A 23,794-nucleotide genomic window follows, 5' to 3' on the forward strand; every position below is an offset into this window, starting at 1 on the left:
AGCAGCTCTGCCAGGATGTGTGTCAAGCTGAGGATATCTTCTCTGTAGACTTGAGTCGCTCAGGCCTCCTTGCTCCATACAAAGTTCGACGTTGTTTGGTAAAACATTTTCTCAACCACTGCAACCCTTTGGGAAGGAGCTCCTGAAAACCTTCCCCGTGCTGGAGAGCCGCAGGAGCGTGGGGAACAAGCTGCACAGCTCAGAGCTGACAGCCTCGGTGCAGCAGCCCTCCATCACGCTTGCCGCCTGTTGCCCTCAGCTGGGAAAAAAAGATGCTCTTGCCAGAGTGTCTCCTCTCCAACGTGCCCCTGCCCCAGGGCCGTGGCTGCGGGGGAGAGGCCGCACTGTGACGTCACAGAGCCCTGCGGTGCCACGCCGGGGTGTGCAGTGCTGTGCCCGGGCACCACATCAGACGTGCCAGCAGCGGCAGCAGCGGTAGCAGCGGCAGTGACGTGGTGCGGGTGCAGGTGCAGGTGAAGGGGACCATGACTCCCACGCTCATCCTCCTCCTGCTTCTGGTGGCCCTGCGAGCCCAGGGGGCCGGGGCCGCTCCGTGGCGAGCGCGGGCATTAGGTAGGTGGGCAGGTGAGGGCCAGCGCCCAGCCCTGGCAGCGTGGGGCAGCACCCACTGCACCTCGGGCTGACAGCGGGGCTGGGGTGGTGGCGGGGCAGAGCCGGGAGAGCCGCGGGGCCGGGCTGGGCCGGGCCAGCTGTGTCCAGCTCCACGGGCAGCGGGAGGCAGAGCCCAGGTCGCCATGGGACACACAGCCCCAGCCCACAGCCCGGGGCACAGACGGGGCAGCACTGGGGCAGCCTCTGGGCTCTTCTCCACCAGACACGGGAACAATAACGTTTTCACGGGGGCGCCTTTTCCGCCCAGAAACCACGTGCCAGGGAGAAATCCCCAGGGGCCGTACGTTTGTCCGTCCGGTGCTTGAGGGCTCTTGCACAGGGCCTGGAAACCGTATTTTGAAAGCCTCCGGGTGCAGCTCCCAGGTCACCCCGGCCCCTCTGCACCTCTGGAAATCTCCCCCCATGTCTGGGTCCCAGGGCATTACCTGACCCCCTGCAGTCGCTGCAGGTCACTGGGAAAGGAGCTCACAACCTCTAATGGGAACGTGCTTGCTTACAGCTGTGCCCGGAGCCAGTGGCCACTCGACGGCTCAGCCGGCTCTAGTCAGGGAGGATCAGGGCCATCCCACAGGTACGTCCCTTGAATGAGTGAGCACTCGGGTTTTAATACTCCGTTTGTGTGAAATTTCACTTAACACTCTCTCGGCCCACGCTCAGCCGTGCGGAAGAGGAGCAGAGAGGGACTGGATGCTGTGAGCACTCTGCCTTGCCAAGGAGCTCAGAGCTGGTGTGCACTCCAGGGGGTCCTTGCTCCCAACGCCTCTGTGCATGTTTGGTTTTCCATCCGCCTGCTCCAGGCACCCAGTACCTGTCTGCACAGCGCTCCTGATGGAGGGGGGAGACGAGTGCCACAGAGCACTCCCGTGTGGGAACTGCCTTCGCGGCCGTTCAGCCCTGCAGAGGTGTATAGAAATAGGTCCTGGGAGCTTCTCTGTTCTGTCTGTTCACAGAGGTGTCTGGAGGCGATGGCTCTGCAGCTTCCCAGCTGCGATCCAGGGCAGAAGCTCAGGGAGATCGCACGGGTACGTCACGGCTTTGAACTTCCTTGGAGAGCCGCCGGCTCAAAGCCCCGATGTGAGCGAGGCGTCTCTGGTGGCTGTGAGAACGTGGGCCTGCACTGTGTGTGCAGTGTCCTTGCGTGATCCACTTGTATGTTCTGCTGCTCGGTCATGACAGTGCCTGATGGGAATTCTTGTGGGTGTTTGGTTGCAGATGTGGGTACAGGGAGGGCTCTGCCAGCTCGTCGTGCAGATCCTGCGCTGGAGCTTCGCTGGCGTCGCAGGCGTGAGTAGTCAGCCTTGACTGACTTGGTAGACGTAGCACTCGTTTCCAGGATTGTATTGGTGAGAGATTTAACTCTGGACTTTCTGTTCAGGTCCTCAAAGAGCAAAGGATAATGCTGAAGTGGGACAACCCTCGCAGCGGTACTCAGAAGTCCTCCAGGAAATCCTGAAGGAGCTGGAACGGGCCGTGCCAGCCCAGGGTGGGTGTCTGTCCCTGTTAAGCAGAAGCCTTGGCAAGCTGAGGTTTTAGACGCGTGGAGGGACAAGGCGTAGCCTGCACAGTAGGAAGGGGCCGCCCAGAGCCTCCCTGCGGCCACGCTCAGTTTCGGGCCTTGCGGGCGCTGTCGAGCTGCAGAGAGGGTCGAGTCTCTGCTGGCAGTTGGGGTTCCAGCCGAGCCCCAGGAACCGCTGCTGCCCCAGTTACAGCCTTACTGGGGCCAGAGCTGTTCTGGGCAGACGGTGGTGTCCAGCTGGCCGGAGCTGGTGGTGCTCACGCCTTGAGTGCGGGAGGGACTTGCTGAGGAGCTGGTGGCTGCTCAGTGCTGAGGGGGCAGCACCCTGCCAGTGGCCGGCGGGGAGAGCGCAGAGGATGCGCCGGCAGCTGGGGCTGGCTGAGAGCAGCAGACAGTGCCGGGGCTGCAGGCCTGCCCTGGCCAGGATGGGAGCAGCCCCAGCTTCAGAGTCCAGCCCCGTCGTTCTCCTTGATGTCTGAGGCCTCTCGGTGACGCCTCGGTGTCAGGGACGGGTGAAAGCTGGACACCCAGCCTCAGGCCGGACACCTGACCTGAAGGCAGCGAAAAGGAAGGGCTGTGAATTCCGTCTCGGGGCCTTTATCTCTCTGCTTCTAGCTGTGCTTTGGAAAACTGGCTGGTGGTTTTCCTCTAGTTTTGGGGGACGGTGGGAAGTGCTGCTCAGAAAAGCTCTTTCCCCAGCGCGACGGGCGACAGCATCTTCCTGTCCTCTCTGAAGGACGTAACCTGCCATCACCTTGCAGGTTGCCAAAAATGCACTAAGTGGTGTGTGAACAAGACCACGTGCAGTCTCCTCGTCTCCGGGCAGGTCAGGATTTGCTGTCTACTGGTCAGCTGGAAAGGGTCTAGCGCTGAAAGTTTTCTCCATGAATGACACCTTGTTTGGTGACCAGGTGCACCCCCAAACGTGCAGGCCTTGTTTCTTGGCACTGTGAATGTCTTTTAAGAAGTACTGCCCTCGGAAGGCACCATGGTCCTGATGAGGAACGGTTACTTCTGCTTAATCTGACCTCCTTTCTTTCTTCCTAAAGGGAATGGCCGTGGTTCTGTGGAGAAGGAGGTGTTTGGGGAAGGAGGCCGCCAGGCGGTGCCAGCCTCTGCTGAAAGAACAGGGGCGGTTCAACCAGCGGGCATACCAGGTAATTGCTGTCCTTGGGTCACCCAGTGTCACACATCCAAAAAAGCCTGTCTGCAGGCTCTGCCCCCAGTGCCCGCTACGGCACACCCTGTCAGCAGCACAGCCCACCGCTCTTAGTGCAGAGCAAGGGTTTGAAAACCTCATCAGTCTCCTCTTTCTGCAGGCGCCTCGACGAAGCTTCGAGATCCCAGCCTGGCAGCAGACGCCGTCCCTCGGCCCTGGAGAGCCGGACCGTCCACCTCGGCACCCCTGAGAGCTGGGACAGACACCAGCAGCCGCTGGAAAACTGTCCCGCTTACCACAGAGCCCCAGGGGCCGACTGTTCCTTTAGAATAAATTGATAAGGATAAACAGAGACCAGGAGCGCACTTATCCGCCTCTGACCAGCAGCAAACCCAGGAATTCACCCATTCTGGGTCGAAGTTCACCTCAGGGCATGAAGGTCAGTGAGGGTTCCCCAGCGCAGCCCCCCAGCCCCCCGACACCACTCCTGGCCGTGGAGCAGCTCCGAAGGGCAGCACTGGGGAGCCCCTGAGCTGCGCCCCTGTATTGGGTCTGGCCGAACTGGAATCGGTTTTCCCCTATAGCAGCCCTCACGGTGCTGTGGTTTATGCTGGGAGCTGCAGGGTGTTGGCAGCACCCTGGTGTTGTGGCTGCTGCTGAGCAGTGCTTACACAGCACCAAGGTTCTTTCTGATATTTTCCCCAGTGGGACGGGGTGGGCAAGATCTTGGGAGGAGATACAGCCAGGACAGCTGACCAAAACCGACCAAAGGGATATTCCATACCATATGACGTCTGCTCAGTATAAAGCTGGGAGAAAGGAGGAAGGGGGTGGGGTCACCCTTGGTCCTCCGAGGCAACTACTACGCGTATTGGAGCCCTGCTTCCTGAGAAGGCCCGACAGCGCCTGGTCATGGGAAGTAGAGAATAAATCTGTTTGCTTTTGCTTCCGCGCGCGGACTTTTGCTTTGCTTTGCTTATATTAAAACTGCTTTTGTTTCACCCACAAGGGTTCGTTTATCTTCTTTCCCCTCTTTACCCTGTTGAGAAAACAAAGGGAAGGGGGGGGAAGTGATAGAGCGACTTGGTGGATACCTGGCATTTAGCCAGAGTCAAACCATCACAGCCCCGCAGCGCCCAGGCCTTGCTGGGAAGTGCTGGCACCGCCGCAGCCTGGGAAACAGTCACCCCCTTTCTCTTGGTCCTTTGACACAATCCGTTCTAGCCCCTGCACTGCTACAGCCTGCTGGGAGTTTCCCCTCTGCTGCAGAACCAGCATCTAGTGCAGGGAGGTAGAAAGAGAAGCGTGAGATCTTACGGGCAGGGAGGAGGCAGAGAAGTCCCGCAGGCTGAGCTCCGGCCGCCTGGGATGGGATCTGCGTGCGATGGAGCCGCGAGGTGTCTGTGAGCCGGGAGAGGCCCCTTGTGGCCAAGCCCCTGAGCAGGTCCCAGGGGCGGCTGCTCAGCTGGGCCTGGATCAAGTGCAGCCAAGGCCTTGGGTGTCCCGTGCAGGTGTCCCGCCTCAGGGCGAGGTGTCTTGGGGCAGGACTGTGCCAGGGAAGGACACGCTCTGTGGTGTGGCAAGGGGAGAGGCAGCCATGAGAGGGATCCCTCTGTCTGCCGCCAGAGCTTTTACATGTCACAGGGAAAGCAGCTTCTGGGTGCCCAGGCAGTCCCCCTTGGGTCGGTGCAGCCCAAAGCCAGCCTGCAGACCCTGCTGCTGTCTCATGAGGTGTGTCAGAGAAATCCCCTCTTTCCCCCAGGGCTGCCCTCCGTGGAGGGATGGGCCTTGGAGCCAGGGGAAGCGCAGCCCTTCTTTGGAGACGGTTACCAGGGGAGCCGAGTGCCTGCCAAGGAAGAGACAGTCTCAGCAAGCCAGATGGCAAACAGAGGTGCCGTTTCCCAGAAGACTCTTGAAAGGGGCCTGCAGCAGGACCTGGAGCCAGGAGACTCAGGCCCGCGTGCCTGCCATCATGGCTGAGGGCTGCCCCTGCCCCTTGGATGCTGCCGCCAACCTCTCCCCCACGGGGATGAGCAGGCCAAGCCCTGCCCTGCAGTTAGTCCTGCTCCCATCCCCCGGAGACCTGCTGCCCTGGGTGCCCCGACAGAGAGAGTCGCTGCTGCTTTCCGCAGCGCCCATCGCTGCCCGTACCCAGGGGGGCTGTCGGTCCTCCCCTGCAGGCCGGGCTTCCCACGCCTCCCCTTCTGCCTGTGCTTGCTCTCGCCGCTCTTGCCACCAGCTCTGTGCTTGCTCCCGCTGTGCAGGCAGCTGCCAGACCTCCTGGAGGGGACAGGAATGCAGCAGCAGGCAGGATTAGTCTCAGCTCCTGGAGGGGCTTCCTTTGGGCCTGACCCACGTTGCTGCCCCTTGCCCCAGCCGGGCGGTAGGCTTTGCCCTCCGTGCTTGATTTTTCTCAGAAAGAGCCGTGGTGTGCGTTTTCGCCGGAAAACGCGTTTTCGGCCGAAAACGTGTACGTTTGCACTTCCCCGCCACAGTGCTAGCCGGGAATTCTCTGCCTGGTTCTACCCGCTGCCCGGAACGCTACGCAGGGCAAAGGCGATTCTTTGCCCTTAAGAGATCAGGGGCCCTGGAGCCACGCCAGGCTCCTCAGCTCATGGCAAACGCAGCTGAGTGACCAAAGACCTCCGCTGCCATCGCCCAGACGGGACTTGTCCATTTTCCATAGCCCCTGGCCTGAAGAAAGCGCTTCGTGACAACCCCGGGGGCAAGACCAGGCGGGGAGGGTGTGCAGCACCTTCCTCTTTGGGAAGAAGATCTGAAGGAGGTGTGCCGGCGTCTCCGTCTGCTCATGCGGGATCAGGACACACCCATACCCTGTTACATTTTGATAACCAACTCTACTGGCTCTGCCTGAGCTGGAATGGGTTTTCCCCTACATCAGCCCCACGGTGCTGTGGGTTATGCTGGGAGCTGCAGGGTGTTGGCAGCACCCTGGTGTGGTGGCTGCTGCTGAGCAGTGCTTACACAGCACCAAGGCTCCTTCCGACATTTCCCCCAGTGGGACGGGGTGGGCAAGATCTCTGGAGGGGACACAGCCAGGACAGCTGACCCCAGCTGACCCAAGGGATATTCCAGACCCTGTGACGTCTGCTCAGTATAAAGCTGGGAGGAAGGAGGAAGGGGGTGGGGTCACCCTTGGTCCTCCGAGGCAACCACCCCGCATATGGGAGCCCCGATCCTGAGAAGCCCCACAGCGCCTGTCCATGGGAAGTAGAGACTAAATCTGTTTTCTCTTGCTTCCGCGTGCGGACCTTTGCTTTGCTTTGCTTATGTTAAAACTGCTTTTGTTTCACCCACAAGGGTTGGTCTGTCTTATTTTCTTTCCCCTCTTTGCCCTGTTGAGAAAACAAGAGGAGAAGGGGGGGGGGGGGGGGGGGGGAGTGATATAGCGACTTGGTGGGTACCTGGCCTTTAGCCAAAGTCAAACCATCACACCAACAAATAAATTTTTGCGTCCATCCTGTGCTAACCTAATACACCACAGGTCACCAAACCAAACCACTCCTGTGCCAGTCACTGTTTGGATTTGGGGAACCACGTTATCACAGTACTGCAGCCTAGTAACATTAACATACTCAACAGGTGCAACACTGGCCAACAAATCCAATTCTTGCAAAGGGAAAGAAATGGTTTGATTTAAATTCTCAATGACTGTCTTTTGCCAAGCTGTGTTAGGCATAGACGGCCAAACATAGATGATATTTGTGATGAAACAACCGTCATCGCTTTGATCGCTCGTCAGATTCACACTCTGTTGTTTCCAATATCCACCAAAATGAGTTTCATTTTCCCGCAACGGAGTGCCAATTAAACAGGTTCGAAAAGGATCATTGAAGTGCTAAGGCTTGGACAATAGGCCCAAGCCAGAGTTGACCTATAGATGATTCCTGTATATTTTGTAACTGATAACCATTGTGCTAACAGGTATTATACTAAGTTATAATAAACCACCTATCCTGATGTAAAAGGTGGAAGTGTTGAAGCCTGAGCAACAGGCCCTGAACTGAAACTGCTAACTCGGAACGTAATCCTTAATGAAATATGCATGGAGGATGTAGCTACCTTGAATGTATCTTTCCCTTCCTTTGTATGGGAATAGAACAACCGAGTCACGGAGGCAGGTGTCTGTCCCCGAGACCTGATGTGAGATCTTGTGCATAATCCCATCAGATAAACAGAGAAACTCCCTGAGCTTCTTCCTTGAGCCCTGGCCAGGCTCTGGGGGGAACCTAATGTGAGATTGAAGCCAGGTATTTCCGTTTAAAACAAAGGTGCCAGCTATTCTGGCTTGCTGATTTTTGGGTCTATAAGGCTGGACCCGCTCACAGCGACTCTGGAAGCCTCAGCTACGGGTGCAGGCACCGCGTAGGATTTCCCACTTGGAGGGAAATGTTCTCCAAACCCTCGCTGTAACCGGGGCTGCCCAGCGCCTGCAGGGCTGGGTGATGGTAAAGTATGTGAGTGGTCATGTCTCTTTCTTAATCACTATTCTCTCTCTCTCAGGTAGTAATGATTTGATGCATTACCCTGTATTTTCCTATTTAAGTGCACTATTGTGTCTTTTCTCACTGTATGTTTTCTGTATTATTTTGTAATATTATTTAGTTATTTCTAGTAAAATATGCCTGCTCTTTTCACTCTGGTGTCTGAGTTTAATTGGTATCCCTGATCAGCAGACTCAAACAAATATCCTTTATCCCAGATGTATTTGCCCATGTTACCCAAATATTTGTTCTAGCATAATGTCAAAAATTCCTTCACAAACTGTTACAAAACAAAATAAGATAGACATCGCCCCCATTTCCCACGTTTGATGTATCGCCACGGTTTGGCCTCTTTTTGCCAGTCGTCCTTGTTCACCTGTCAGCTTCGAGGAATGTTTATTCCAGTGCCACAACTTCTGTCTACTCTCTTGTTATTCTGCCTAATTCACTGCAAAGCTAAGCAGGACCTGCCTTTCCTAAACCCATGCTGACTGGGCCTGAGCATCTGGTTGTCCTGCATGTGCTGTACGATGGTACTCAGGATGAGCTGCTCCATCAGCTTCCCAGGCACCAAAGTCAAGCTGACAGCCCTGTAATTTACTGGATCATCCTTCTGACCCTTCTTATGGATGGGCGTCACATTGGCCAGTCTCCAATCTGTTGGGACCTCCCCGGTCAGCCAGGACGGCTGGGAAACGATGGAAAGTGGCTTGGCGAGCACCCAGCCAGCTCCTTCAGCACCCTCGAGTGTATCCCATCTGGTCCCATAGACTTGTGTGTGTCTACATGATGCAGCAGGTCACTGACTGTCTCCTGGATTGCGGGGAGGTCATTCTCCCAGTCTCTGTCATCTGGCTGAGGAGGCTGGATTCCCTCAATACAGCTCAACATGCTGGGGGGGCTCCCGGGGGCTCTGGGGGTAGGGCTGCCCGGTGCCTGTGCCCAGGGGGGTCTGTGTCCTTCCCCCTCCCCTCCCCAGCTCTGACTTTACTCCTGGGCCTGCCCCGGCCGGGCCCAGCTCCAGCTGACCAGGAGCACACACGCCCGCCCCCCCGCCCCCCAGGCATCCAGCGGGCAGGAGAAACCCCGACACCTGCCCAAGGGCCCCAGGGGTGACCCCAGTACTGACCGCAGCCGGGCCGCAGCTGGAGCAAAGGCTGCAGCTCCCGAGACCAACATGGCCGCCGGTGAGCCCCGTGCCCGGGACTGCAGCTCCCAGCATGCCCCGGGAACCAACATGGCCGCCGGTGAGCCCCGTGCCCGGGACTGCAGCTCCCAGCATGCCCCGGGGCACCCGTTCCCGCGGTCTGACCCTGCGCGGACACCGTCCCCCGGCCCGGCCCCGCCCCCCAGCCCCATGGCCGCCTCCCCGGGCTGCTCCGGCCGGTGGAGCAGGGGAGAGGCGGGGGAAGAGTTGCAGGAGAAGAAGAAGAAGGAGAAAGAGAAGAGGAGGGAGGGACAGAGCGGCAGAGAGAGGTGGGACAGGGCGTTGGGCTGCTGGAGAGGGACGGGCGGTGGGCAGAGGGATGGGAAACGGGCAGTGGGACGAGGAGAGGGGGGGGAGCTGGGCAGGGAGTGGGGGAAGGAGAAATGCTGGTGAGGAGCCGGGCAGAGGGGCAGAGCGGGAGGAGGGTGGAGGGGAAGGGGACAGCGGGTGCAGGAAGGAAGAGAGTGGTGAGCCTCAGGACGGAGGGACAGCGAGAGGAGAAGGGCAGGAAGGAGGACAGAGGGACGGACAGACACAGGCAGGGCGAGTGAGCGGGCCGGGGGGCGAGAGACAGCAAAGGCACCAGCAGAGTGGAGGGACAGAGACATGGGACAGGGAGCAGGAGAGAGGGACGGAGGGGAGAGCAAGGGAGAGGCAGGGACAGAGAGCAGGGCACGGAGCAAGAGAAGATGGAAACAGTCCCAGGAGACTGAGAAACAGGGTGTGGGTCAGGACAAGGGTCCGAGAAGGACACAACAGCGATGGCCTCCGGGATGGAGATGGAGGAAGAGCAAAAGGGGATGGGGGGCAGAACCGAGTCCCAGAGAGAGGGCCCAGGCAGCTGAGCAGGGGAGACAGGGGGGAGAGAGGGGACAGGCTGCAGGAGAGAGAGGGAAAATAAGGCCAGGAAGCAGCACCTGGTGACAGAAAAAAGAGGACAGGGAGCGGAAGAGAGAGCTGTGGAGAAAGGCAGAAAATAGCAACAGGCTATATCATGTCTATAAACTATGACAAAGGTGTTGGGGGCACCAGTTACCTGGAGGGATACTGAATGTTATGTGTAATCTGTAATTTTTAATGTACTATAAAGTGAGTAATCCAAACTTATTTTCAAAGATTTGAATGATAAACTGTAAGCTATTGATCCAGCATAGCATGAAACAGACCTGTACCTGTTACCAGGAACTGCTGTGCTTCAACTTTTTTCTTAGAGTTACCAATGAAATGCTACATCTAGTGCCAAAGGAAGAGAACTTCCTGCTCACGCTCCCTGCAATTAAACTGTGGGCAAAATATGGATAAGGTGATTGTTCATAATCTTTAAGCTTTTCAGAGACACCTCATGCTGAAAAGATAAGACCGTTGGAAGTACTTCAGCTTTGGATAGCCGTTTAAGTGAGAGTTTTCAAACAAACCCCTGTTTTTTAGTTTAGATTCAAGGTCTGTCCATGGGGTGGAGTGGGTGTGTTTTTTAATGGGGGTAGAGTGGGGAGAAGAGGGGAGTTCCTGCAAGACAAGGTGCTTTACTGCTTATCAGGAACCTGACTACAGATTGTAAAAAAGACAAGTTAATATAAAAGCTTGATCCATAAGGAATAAGAAAGTATTGTTTGGGTATGCGTCTAGAGCAAGTGCTAGAAGAATGACAGAATTTTTTTCTTAAGGGACGTTGGAGTGAAGCAGTAGCTGTAGCAGTGTAGGCAAATTTCAGAGTAGCAGGATTTTGGGAAGTGGTGTGGGAATGATCCTTTTTCTCATCGCTGTTAAGGACCAACAGTTTTGGCCTCATGGCACTGCAATAACAACTGACTTTGAGGCTGAAGTGTAGTGAGTATTCTGTAGATTGTGAAGTTGGTGCTGCAAATTTGAAGGAATATCCTTGGGTATTGAAAGACTGCAGGCTAACTCCAGTGTATCCGCTCTGGGACAGGGCATTTTCTGCAGCCTGCTGGGATTTCTTGGTGGGCTTTCCTGGGCAATGCTGGTAGCGAGAACATGTCTGCTCTACCCAGATGCTTTGGCTTCTGCTCTTGTGAACAAGTTCTTGGTTTTTTTTCACAATAGTAAGAGCTATTGTTTATTCTAATTTGCAGCAAGAAGTAACACTTCTAGAGGTAGTTCTTCATAAAAGGTTTATGTTGACAACATTTAGTCCTACCCTGAATTACATGGCAGTTTTAGATGGACGGTTACTGGCTTTTCTTATAGAGGGAATGGCCAAATCCTGCGCTGCTGACACAACCCAAAGACAGCAATCTTAATTTACCACGGTGGGACCCTAGGGTGTGTAAACATTGACTTAAAAAGCCTTTAAACTTTTTTCTAACCTGTTGATACTGAGCACAATTGTTTTAACATCCCAGGTGACCCCCTCAGACCAGTACCATGTAATGGGGATCCTCGGCCCAGGCTCTCCACAGCAGCACACTGCACACACGGGATCTGTATCAACGACAGCGGTAACGGGAGAGGAGATCAAACATGGTAAAGTCCTTCCTGTGCTTGTTAAGTGATTTAAAAATGTAATCCTTGCTATATGAAACCACATCATCTGAATTGGTACCTAAGCACAATTCACAAGTGAAACGGTCCTGCCAGCATAGCGCTTTTTGAGCAGCAACAGTTCAGTGTTTCAAGCAAGAAGACATCAGAGCAATTAAAAAGGGAAGAGTGAACATGTATCTGGAAAGACAGTGCCTGGAGAGGCAGTTAATTTGGAGGAAGGAGAGATTGGAAGAGATCTCCAGGTCCATCAAAAGCTGACTGAACTCCATAGTAAGCAATGAGGGGTTGGCTGGTTGCTTCCTCCGATTCACGGAAACAGACTCTACAACTCGAATAGAGTTATACAGCAGGTATGTTTACTCCAGGGTGCGAGGAGATTTTTCTCCAGAAGGTTGCACTCCAACAGCACATCTTACCAAAGCTTATAGACTGTGCATATACATATTAATTGGATTACATAGCACAAATATCCATATGCATAAGTGAGGCTGGGTTAGTTCTAGAGGCTGGTGTCAGCAGTTTCTCTTTGCACCTGCCCATTGCCTCCTGGGGGGCGTCTCTGGGGGTCTGTTGGAGGAAGGCTCATAGTCTTTCTCACCTTGTACTTTTCCTCGGAGATTCTCTTAGCCAGTTTCTTTAACAAGAAGAGTGGTTCCAGAAGGTTTGCCACCTCTGTCTTATCTAAAACCACCAGTATACTAGTTCTACCACCCATACATGGCTACTACATCTACTCTATCCACTACAAAAACAAACTTGTTAGAGGGCATCTGCTTTCAAAGGACATGTCTCTTATTTTTGCTGAACACAGTAGCCCTTGGTAAGCTTTCACAGAACTGTCAGGGCAAGCAGGATTATTAAGCAATATTCAGAAATCATTACAAGTTGCTATAAGTAAATAAGTTGCAAAGCAGGTGGTCATTTCCTTGTATCACCTCCTTTCTTTATTTCCCTTGGAAGGCTGTTGCAGCACCCAAATCTTCTAAGCATTAAGAAGTTTTCTTCCAGTTTGCAGCTTAAAGTTACTCAGGACCAGGCAGTACACATTTTTTCTGGTGCTCACACCCTTCAATCTTAGTAACTGTTCTCCCTAAGTGTTATTTCCCTCTCCTGCATTTACAGGAGTCACCCCACTCTTCTCCCACTTGCTTTCCTGGCCCGAGCAAATCCGGCACTCCTGACGTCAGCCCTCACGTCCGCCTGCCATGTCCCAGCGATCCCCGCAGCTGTCCTCGCCAGTCCTCCCAGGGACGGTTCATCTGTCCAGTATGTGAAGGACCAGCAGGGCCACCACGTCAGACGAGCTGTGCTGTCGTCAGGGGCATTAACTCCCCTCTGCAGCTCCTGAAAACACTGTGCCTGACACACGACTCTGCAGTGCTGTCTCATGCCCCCATCACGCTGTTGGCTCCCAGATGCCCTCCTGTGCTTCCCTTGAGCTCCCTGTAATTTGTCTTCTCCCTCCTCGGTTTTGACCAAAGAAGTCCCAACTTATGACTCAAATTCTTCCCGCTCTTCTAAATAACTCTGTGGGGGTCTCAGCTTTCTGCCCTTCAGATCAGTAGCTTGTCATAACAGGAGGAGGATAGCCCTGTTTTTCCTCAAGTAAGCAAAAACTTCAACTGTTTGTTTAAATATAAAATTAAGAGGAAGGGAAAAAAACAACAGCTAAGCGGGAAGTGAAATTTTACTTTGGTGCTGAAACAGCTTGAATCCTTCTGCTGCAGCTGGAGCAGGGGGCTGGCGCTTAAATGTCTGATCAGGATGAAAGCAAAAATCCTTCCACTAAGGTTTCAAATTGCAAAATAACGTGATCTAAGGTAAGACAAAATGTATATATGTAATATTGCCATATGTTCCTAGTGCCTTCTCAGCACAGTGCTTCTCTGATGGCACCAAGAACTTGGTTAGGATTGGTGTGGTTAGGAACTCAGCAGGCTGCCTAGTTCATCATTGTGATTTTTCAGTCAACAAAGAAAGGAAGAAGGCCAGCAGGTACCAGTTTCAGCTGACTCTTACCTGGGTGCAGAATGAAGCTTCTTTCTGGAATCAAAATCTGTGTCTCTATCAGGATATTGGCTATCATAGGAAGTGACTTTTTTCCACCCTTTACTTCACTAAAAGGTTTTTGGCCCATACGGTTTTCTCCTGATGTGGAAATATGCAAGTCCTGGGCCTGGACTGCTGCAGCACCCTCATCCTCATCTGGCCCAGCAGCTTCTGCGTGGTCACTTTCATGTGAGTGGCGGTGACGTGTCAGGCAGGCGTTGGGCTGTCTGGGCCAGAGCTCTCCCTCAGAGCCCAGCTGGCTCCTCAGGCTCGTGTCACGGGGTGGGGGGGCAGCAAAGGCACCGCTTTGCTTGTGCAGCGTTTTGCAGCTCGGCTGATTTTCTGAGCTGGCCCTCTGCCCTCTGGACACAGCCTTTGCACAAGCTGTGCACTGTCAAAGGGTGAGGCAGGGCGTGGGCTGAGGGGGGGCTGTGTGTAGGCAGTCGATCCCGTTTGGTCCCAGGAAGCCCCACGTGCAGTTCTGGCAGAGCTGGGCTGTCGCTCCCCGCTCTGGAGAAGCCCCGTGTCTGCGACAGTGCTCCTCAGCCCAGGGGGTCCCAAAGGCTGCAGAGTTCAGGATCACAAGGGGCTCCTGGAGAGACACGGCTCGGTGAGGAGCAGAGCCTCCTTGGCTTTGACCTTCTCCGTTCTCCATCTGTCCAGGAGAGCAGAAAGACTTGCTTTTTCCCCCTCCCCCTGCTCAGCCACTGTCAGTCCCTAAGCTCCTGGGTGCAGTGGGAGGCTCTTTTTGGCTTAAGGCCCAAGAACAAGGGGAGAGCTGCTTTTTGGCCAGGTCATGCCGGTGTCAGAGTGGCCTGAGGCCCTGGTCCCTGCCTCCCGGTCTCGCTCCCGGCTGCTCTGTGGAGGAACAGCCCTGCTGTCCGTGTGCTCCAGCTGCTGGGACTGGAGCACAGCTGCAGAGAGGGGCCCTCAGGAGGGAGGGGAAGCAGGGGCATCAGCCTGATGCCTTCTGCTTCTGCTAGAAAACTGCTTTGCACCTTGAGAAGCGAACCTGACCCCGGAGGTCTTGGTTTTCCCACTGTGTGTGGGGGAAACAGCCTGACCCCTGGTTGGTGGCAGCAGGGTGTGATACTGGTTCTCCTGTCTCTGCAGATCCCAACAGAGAAAAGAGTTTTGGCTGGACGCCATCCTCAGGTGAGTCCCGCTGCAGTAGCAAAGCTCTGGTGCCAGCGTGTCCGTCGGTGGGATGCTCCAGCTGAGCTGAAAGGCAACTCGAGAGCTGGGGGAGAGGTACCCCCACTGCTGGGGCAGCTGCAGGGCAGCGCTGGCCGAGTTGCTCCGCCTTGTGTTGGTAAAGTAACACCAAGCTGATCCTGCTGCCACCATTTGCTCCTTTTGTGTCTGGATTTCTCCTGATGTAAATGGTGCTGGAGGGGCTGGCAGGGGAGAGAGCAAAGGAGGAGGAGGCGAATAGTGAGGAGGTGTTGAGTAGCGAGGAGGAGGCGTGTAGTGAGGAGGAGGAGGGTGTGGTGATCAGTGGAGGCGATCAGGGAGGAGGAGGCGGCGGCGAGCAAGATCAAGGCCATGGCGAGCAGCGGCGGGACATGGCAGCCGGTGCCACCAGCAGCTCCTAGGCGCGGCCGGAGCCAGACCCAGACCCAACAGGCTCCTCGGCAGAGCTGCCTCTCGCTGTGCCCGGAGCGCTGGCCCTTCGACCTGAGCCACTCGCCACCGTGGTGAGTGGGGCTGGGGGGGCTCCGGGGACCTGGGGATGGCCTTGGGGTCTCCAGGCGAGGCGCTCAGGAGGGCTCCAGAAGGCCCAGAATCGCTCCGGGGAGACTCTGGAGGGCCCAGGGCTGGCCCGGGCACGCTCTGGAGAGCAGGGGTGTCTGGGGGCCAGTCTGGTCACTGTCCCTCCCGCGCAGTCCTGGGCAGTGGCAGCAGGGGGGACACGGGGGCCGTGGTGCAGTCAGGGTCACCCCTTGCGCGTGAACTGGGTTAACTGGGCAGCCGTGCTCGTTTCCCGGCCCCGGCCTTTCGATTCTGTAAGAATAACGATGCGGAATTGAGCACCGCAAACAGCTGGAAGCCCTGAAGGTGTTTCCCGGCGCTCGGTGCGGGCAGAGCGGTGGTTCTGGCTGCGAGGTTTGGTTGGGGGGAGCCGTCGGGCGCAGGTCGGCGCCTTGAACCCGGCTCCTCTGCGCATCCCGGGCCCTTGCGCCGTGGTGACGGCGTGTGCTGGGAGTGGGGCCGTGGCCTCAGGCCTTCCCCTTGTTGTTGTCCGGCTTCAGAGCTGCAGGTTGTGAGTGTCAGCGCAGCCAAATAGTGAGGTTAGACAAAGGTTCAAGTCAGGTGAGACAAAGAGTAAAGAAGTAGTGTGAAGCCTGTGAGACAAAACCCAGGTGGATGTGAGCCGAGCATCCGTGGGGCAAGGTGAGCAGTGGTCTCTCTGAGGTCAGATGGTCAGGGCTGAAGGGGTCCTGCAGATTTTTCAGCAAAGATACGAGGTGATTTGGAGAGACTGTGGCCTCTCCCTCCCGTGGCTATGACTTGAGTAAAACGGTTCGTGTGCTTCAGGGTTTGGTGGCCTTGGAAGAGACCAGTTAATTATTGTTGGGCTCCAAAGCCCCATCAAAATGTCGCCTGCTGTCTCGGGTCAGTTTGTTCAGTAGCCGTGTCCCGGCGTGGTTTCTGACAAGCCCGGCAGTAGTAGTCGAGGTTAATAACTTGTGGAAGCCAGGGCAGTTCCTCGAGGTGAAGTCCCTGAGGCGCAGTGCGGGGCGGCGGGTGGCCCAGCCGTGGGCAGCGGCTCCCCCTCGGAGCAGGAGGGTCAGTGTACATGTGACAGAGCCCTGGCTCCTCACACGGCACCAGCCTCCTTTTGTGGAGACAGGGGATTGTTTTCCGGGCTTTTCATCTTCTGAATAGTTGGCCTGGGAGAGAGAGGAACCCGCTGGCCCTATCCGCTTAGTGTAAGCTTGGAGGCACCAAACAAAATAAAGATTTTTGCTGTATAGTGTCATAAAGGCAGCAGTTACCTTCTGGATGCCTGTACTAGCATGTAGATGGCAAAATCCCGTTCTCTGTGATGGACTTGCACCATCTTCTAAGTCCTAAGCCCACATGGGCCTGTTAGGCCATTCCCAGCGGGGACTCACAAAGTCCTTACCATCAGGATTTAACGCCAAATCCCAGTTGTGCAGAGAACCACTTTGCCAGCATCGGCTTCCCTCTCTGGAGACTCTGACAGCATTTTATTGTGCAAGTGGGACCTAGGTGATGGTGGCTGAGGAGTTTCTTAGGGAGGGAATGGCAAGCAGGTGCCGGGTGCCTGGAAAGTCTCCTCAGAGGAGTCTTTGCTCCCCGGCGGAACGCGCTGGGCCAGTGCCCCTGCCTTGGGGGACTTTGAACTTGCTGTTTGTGGTTGACAGCCTGTGGTGAGACTTGTCCTGCCTGAAAGCCGGACGAGCCTTTCTTGTTCGTGTCCCAGCAGACACGGTGTGAGATCCAGCAGGTTGCTGGGGTGAGGAGTGGTCTCCCCCAGGGCAGGGCTGGCTGGCTGAGGGGCAGAAAGCTCCAGCTGGGGCGTACGACACTGGGGCTCCGGTTCCCCGTGACTCCACCAGTGCGGAGCTACAGCTTTGGGGCTCTCTTAGATTATGCCTCTGGGGAGCAGTCACTGATTTAATTGCCCTGTAATTATTAACTGCAGAGATTTGCTTTACAAAACTGACATGGGATGCCTGCTGTGACTTTGTCTTGATATCCTTTCAAATGAGCAAGAGCAGTCTTAAAAATCATTGTGATACACAGCCCTGGCCCTGAGTACAGTGTGTTGTGCACTGCAAGGTGAGAAAAACCAGATACTGGTAATAAATAATAGTGGCAGTGATACTACAATGCAAATCCTGCTGAATACGGAGTTCCAAGTGGACAGTTCCTAAATTGCCTAAAATCCTGGTCATCAGCTCAGCTCTGGTTTGTGTTTGTTTTTGTAATCCCAATTTGCTCTGTTTCAGTAGAATGGCCAGTTAATGCAAGGGATATGTAAATTGGGGAATATTCCTTTTTCCCATGGTATATGGTCCCTCACTTCAACATTCTAGACAGGTGAGCAGCAGAGATAATTTTGATGGTGACCTTTTCCTTTGAAACTCCAAAAATCTAATCTTTAATATAAAGTATATTCTCATCTACGATAGTAAGCAAGGTAAAGAACATTTATTTTTTAAAAAGTGGATGCCCATTGAAAAGGTATTGTTAAAAGGGGATGTCACCACTTCTCAGCAACTCTGTAGTAAAAGTGCTACATCTGGAACATCCCCGCTGAAGAATTTTGAGGAGATTGCCTCATTTGAGTCAGTCTTGATTTGGTACGAATTTGGGGAACTTGACTCAAATTTAGGTGCAGGTGAAGGAGGATTTTGAGCAAATTAAAAAAAAAAAAAGAATCAGGAACAAACAGTGTACATCCAAGCATTTTAAATCACCTTAAATGAAATTACTGAACTATCAATGATGTGAAGTTACTGTCTGTGATACCAGAGAAACAAATGCGATACTAGTTTTGAGAAGAGCTTCGACTCTCGTCCTGGAGGCTACAGATCAGTCGGTCTAGCTTCTGTGCTAGGAAAATTGTTCAGCAATTCCTGTAAATACCGAGAATTTGGAGAGAGAAGACGAAACAGGATAAACAGCAGAGAAAAAGGAGTCCCAGAAATAAAAATTTTAAAAAAGACTTTTTGGGCTTACTATGATACCGCTGTAACAAACATTTTGTACAGTACTGTTTAAGACTGATTCTCCTCCTTTGCTGTCTGTTTTCCTAACACACATTTTTGTCAGTTCTGCACTTATATTTCTTGTAGAGGATTTAGGGGTGACATTCGTATGTAGCTCTTAAATATTTAAGTCTCTGGAAGAAAGCTTCTCAGACATGAACTTCTGTTTTCCCTTTGCTGACAACATGTGCAGGAGCAGAGGACTAAATGAGACCAGGGGTCGGCTTTGCTCAAGAGCTTGTTTCTGACAGTCATGGAGTTAGGAAATCCGTGACGTTTCTGCGATAACTTGCTCTTGGGGAGGCGCTGCACAAGCCCCAGGCTGCGTTGCTCTGTGGAGCCAGCAATGAGCCCAGATCCGTGCTGCGCGGGTGCCAGCGCCCGGCGTGTTCCGTGCGGTGGCCCTGTGCCGCTCTCCTGGGCGAGAGGGGCCTTCCCTGGCAGAGAGCTCGGGCTGCCCGCCGCACCGTGCCTCTGCCGAAGCCCAGGGCATCCAGCTGCCTTCTTTCCAGCGGTTTGATGGGTCTTGGTTGAGGCCCCAAACATTTCCTCCTTCCCTCCAGTACCTTTTTGAACCTTGAATTGAATTCAGCATTTTTGAGGACCAGCCCGTTCATCATTTAAATGAGAAAATACAGGTACAGACTTCTTTGAAACTGAAGTTACTACATCCCTCTGCTCAGGTGGGAGTTGCATTTTAGCTGCTTTTATGGTCCCTGAAATATTAGATGGAAGGAAGTCAATGAAAAGGAATTGGATTGACTTTCTCCTCTGCTGCTGTATGCAGCTGCCAGGTGATAGCATGAGTCAATCCTCAGCAGAACCAATGTAATCTGGTGGTTTCAAAGCGAATGCAAGCAGTGGATTCAAAAAGTAATGTAGAACAGTTACTGTAGTACCGGTGTTTCATCAATGTGCATAACAGGGTGAACTAACTTGTTTGTTTAAAGTTTAATTTATTGTTGGTAGGCTACCTGTGAGATTCTTGGGAAAGCGCAGATAAAATTCCTGTTAATCCATGATCTCTTTGGGTTTTTTGGTTTCTTTTGTTTAAATTGTTTGTTCTTTTGTTGAGCACACCTTTGTGTGTGGTAATTCAGCATAGCAACAGACATTTATCTTGAATTATCCTGTTGAAAGGTGTGTAATACAGGTACAGTGGAATTTAAATATAAAGCCAAAGGAAGCAAAGGAGTTCAATCTCTTGTTGTGTAATTAAAACACAACCTGCCTAGAGAGCCCAAAGGTCAGACTGAACGTATTATGCAATAAATTTATGCGCTCACAAATGTGAGCGGACTTAGAGTATTAAAAACTGAAGCCTACTGTCACTTCCTTGGTTATTTCTCCTGTCTTCCAGAGGGTGAAGTCAAATAAGGTTGTATTAAGAACTACTTAAAACTGTGTCTGCTAATTATGGATGCTTCAGCTTTTGTGTTCGTTCAGCTCATACCTGAGGTTCAGTTTTTGGAACCTCTGCTCTTTGGTAGCTGTGATGGTTCAGCTCTGTTGGCTTCCCAGGGATGCAGGACGTGCCTTGGGTAGAGCAGGGGAGGGTCCTGCTTGGATGGGCTGCGTGGTCTGGTTCTTCCTTTGTTGGTCTTACAGCTTCTCACCAATAAATAGGAGAGAGGTGAATTTGTTCACTTTGGATTGTTCAAGGTACGCATTAGAGAACCTTGAGCATATTGACATGGGAACTGGAAGAGACTTGAGGAGGCCTTGCATTCATTTTTGTTGCTCTGGATACAGAGGAGGACTTGGCACCCCTGTGCCAGGGCTCTGGGAAGGGGAATAGCCCAGCAGAGAGGAGCCCGGCCCAACCCTTCTGGCCTCTACAGCAGGGCAGTCCCGGGAGTCTGCTGGACCGAACAGCCCTTCAGAGTGGGGGCAGTGCTGTCTGGTCGGTCTCTCTCAAGCCTCGGAAGCGCGCTCTAAAATCTCGGAAGAGTCCGTTATCCGAGGAGGCTGTTGCGGGGGTTGGTCTTGGAGGAGACCTCCAGGGCTGGGCTCTGCTGGAGCCTGTGCCTTGGTGGTGCTACGCCGTTCGGTGCTGAGCTGCTCTGTCTGCTGTAGACGTCCCTTGTTTCTGACGGGAATCCTCCGGAGGCTGTAAGATGTTGCTTTTACATAATCTGATGGGCATTTACCTGGCAAAATGTTGGGCATGATTCAATGAGACAGCATTTTGTGCAGCAAACGATTGGGCAGGTCTTTGTAAATGAAGCTGTAATGATTTGGCTGTCAAGGGACTTATATGCATCTGTATTGCTTTTATTTCAGATTACTGAAAACCTACGACAGACTGAAGGACAAACACTTGACTAAGTATGTCAGCAATACCTGGATAAGACAACATCATCAGAGATCAGGACTGGTGAGATTGAAAAATTTCCTTTTCTGAGAAAAAAAGAAAAGAATGAATTGTTTCTCTTAATATTGCACAAGTCAAATCACTGATAGTCCTGTTGTTCATTTCTTAGAAGTATGCGTTGTCATTGGTAAGAATTTGACCAGCCAAACACATGCAATTCTGCTGTGCTAGATCAAAGCCACACGATCCCAAAGTTCTCCCCTACACCATATCCCGCAGCAGCATTGATTCTCTTAGGTTACTGTTTCTCTTAGGTTTTTAAAATGTGACATCTAAGCATCTTTGACTCTAATAGCTGTTTAAATAGGTTCAGTGTTATTTTTTTAAAAGACTTCAATGGAAAACTGAAGGATTTGGTCAAGGTGAATGTGCTGGACATTTTGAAAAATACTTATGCACTCCTGGGTGTGACTCTGCTTAGCACAGGCAGATGCAACCCCTACGCAGTAGGAAGGCAAGTATTTAATTGCCCTCCGCTGACTTGGGCAGCGGCCCCTGAAGAGCAAGGCTGAGCCCACAGCTTTTAGGAAATGTGACTGGGGCTCTCCTGCCCTCTTCAGTTGGCTGATGGGGTCCCCGGGGTCAAAGAAACGACAATTCTGTGCTCGGAAGGTGAGTTCCAGCACCGTGGCAGAAGCAGCGGTGGTAACTGACTGGGAAGAGAAAGTAGCCTTTCTGGGGAATTGGGCTCTGTTTAAAAACACACCCTGTCCTGTCTTGTCCTTCTTAGTTACATTCTATTTGTTTATGGCAGATCTCGGGGAGTGGAAGAATCCTACCTGAGAAGGAATGCCAGCTGAATACTATAGAGGAGGAACACCTGAGATACACACGGGAGGGCCTGGCTGGCACCGTGTTTCGTAAGGCCCTTGGCATAGAGGTATGCATTGACCAGGACACAGGAACCTGGCTGCAATTAGCAGAGTAATTTAATCCTCAGCTCACACGTTCAGTGAATTTGGCTGAGTAGCTAATCTGAAAGAAAAGAAGAAAGACAGATGACTGAGCAAGGGAGGATGAGAGACAGAGCTGTCTGTCTGCAGAAGGGTTGTCAGCCCAGTGTGGGGCTTTTGAAAAGAAAAGGGAGGGAGGGGCAGCAGCCAGAGCAAGGAAGTGTCAGATGCACTCAGATTTAAGAGACCTTCAGCCAAGCCAAGAATCAGGAGATACGGAGAAACAGGCAGATGATTGAATTTAGGAGGATCAGCAGCTGGAGAGGACTGCAGGGAAATGAGTCAGAGGTGGGAACAAGTCTTGTCCCTTGTCTCTCTCCTTCTCCCCGTGATTTCCTTTCCTTCCTTAACCAGGCGTCCCAGTGTCACAGCTGTCCAGTGAAAGACAGCTGGCAGGCAAGCTCAGACATTGCTGTTAGAGCTGGCAGGCCGACGTTGATGTGCTTCTTTCCCACAATTTAGTACCTCAGAGACATAAATTTCTCTTCTTTTAGGCGGGACCATCCAGAAGACCGGTGGGAAATGCCAGCTTTATGCACTCCCCTCACCCACCACCCGGTCCAAGAAATCATCGTGGGCTCTTCCCTCCCCTTGGCAGAGAAGCAACTGGTCGCTCCCAACAACAGGTGAGTTTTAGCAGCCACCCCGAAGGCGCTGGCGTGAGCACACAGAGCGCAGGCGTGCACGTAGGCCTGTGAGGTCTGACTGCCCCATCCTCCATCCCCTGGGGCCGACCTCCTGTTTGCAGGGTTGTCTCATTAGAGAGAAGTCTGCAGAAGCCGATGCTGCAGGAATGGCACATCAGAACGTGGAAAAAAAAAAAATGTTTGTGATAAACCTGCTTTAATCCTTCCCTTTTCTCTGCCTTGTCGCCCAAAGCTAGGCCGGTGTCAGTACGTTAAGTATTGTTAATGGGTGCTGCGGCTGTAGGTGCGTTCACACGCATTCTAAAATCCTGAGAGCAATGGAGGTCTTTTAGAAAACAGAGGTGAAGGGGTGAAGAAAGATGAAAGCTCATGCAGAAGGCTGTGCTTTGGAGCTCTGGCTCAGAAACCTCTTCCTCTCTGTTAACAGGCAGAGAAGGAATGTTAATATACTCTTGAAATATAAGGATACTAACGTCTAAGGTCAAAGGCCAAATATATGGTTCAGTTTTCACCGGTTCTCGATTTCAGTGATGATCATGGGTGCAGACTGCAGTGAGATTTTCAGTCCTGAATAACCTCCTCTCCAGAAAGAGGACACTTGGGCCTGTAGTTGTGTGTGGTGGTGGACATCGTCACATCAACACTGATCCAAGGAGTCTGCCTGTTCTAAGGCAGCAAGTTAACTCGGATAAACAGGTTTTTAACTTGGTATTCTGAGGGGTATACAAAGAAAAGCTGAACTAAAAAAGTCACAAAAATGCAGAGTATTGCACAAAAATAGGCCTGCTTTGGTGGTGCGTTCTCTCAGTGTGCGTGTGCTGAAGGCACCAAAAGGCAGCACGTGGCTGCGTTCCTGTGAGTGTCTGTGAGCTCACGTGTTTGCTTCAAGGCTGCACTGTGAAGAGACAGTAGCAAAACCTGGATTTATGGTCAAGAGTTATTCTGGATGCTCCAGTATTTGGATGCTTAATGAAAGATGCCTAAAGGGGCCTGGCTCTTTGGAGGCAGACTAGAAAATGTAATTTCCTGAAGGTACCTGAGAATCACTCATCACTTCCAAATATCTCAATCGGTGCTGGTTTTTTTTTTTCCCCCTCATGATGCTGTTCTGCACTGGAAACTATACGCTGAGATTTTGTAGCTGTTTTCTCTATTCTGTTCTAGACTTCCAGGCGACCACATGCAGCTCCAGGGGATCTGCAGCACTCACTCCATTTCCCACCACTTCCCATCTGTGCTGCAGTGGGGGCTGTAAATCCTTCAACATCTAAAAAGAAGTGCCTGGCACCTCAACTCAGTCTACAGCCTGCCAGCAGGGTGAGGCCATATTTCATTCTGAAAATAATGTCATTTTAGGGACAGCTTTATAATACTGCTTTAGTACTGTAGTTCCCAGACCTGGTTAGTGCAGGCAACATGCCTTCCAAATGGTGATCAGCTTTTATTTAAACTCTCCTTGTTAACCTCCCCTTAATTTTCAAGACATTGACTTACTGGTCTAATG

At 52.9% G+C, this 23,794-nt stretch overlaps 1 protein-coding gene across 1 annotated transcript; it reads left to right on the plus strand.

Annotated features, from left to right (window-relative positions):
• The first annotated feature begins 335 nt into the window (after positions 1-335).
• Positions 336-5,288, plus strand: LOC141969731 (uncharacterized). Its single transcript, XM_074925808.1, has 6 exons — positions 336-1,204; positions 1,584-1,655; positions 1,846-1,917; positions 2,009-2,116; positions 3,199-3,306; positions 5,071-5,288. The coding sequence occupies exons 1-6, from the start codon at positions 1,111-1,113 to the stop codon at positions 5,286-5,288; spliced, it is 672 nt and encodes a 223-aa protein (XP_074781909.1). The 5' UTR covers positions 336-1,110.
• The last annotated feature ends 18,506 nt before the right edge of the window (positions 5,289-23,794 follow it).

Source organism: Athene noctua, chromosome 23 (assembly GCF_965140245.1).
Source record: "Athene noctua chromosome 23, bAthNoc1.hap1.1, whole genome shotgun sequence".
NCBI lineage: Eukaryota > Metazoa > Chordata > Aves > Strigiformes > Strigidae > Athene > Athene noctua.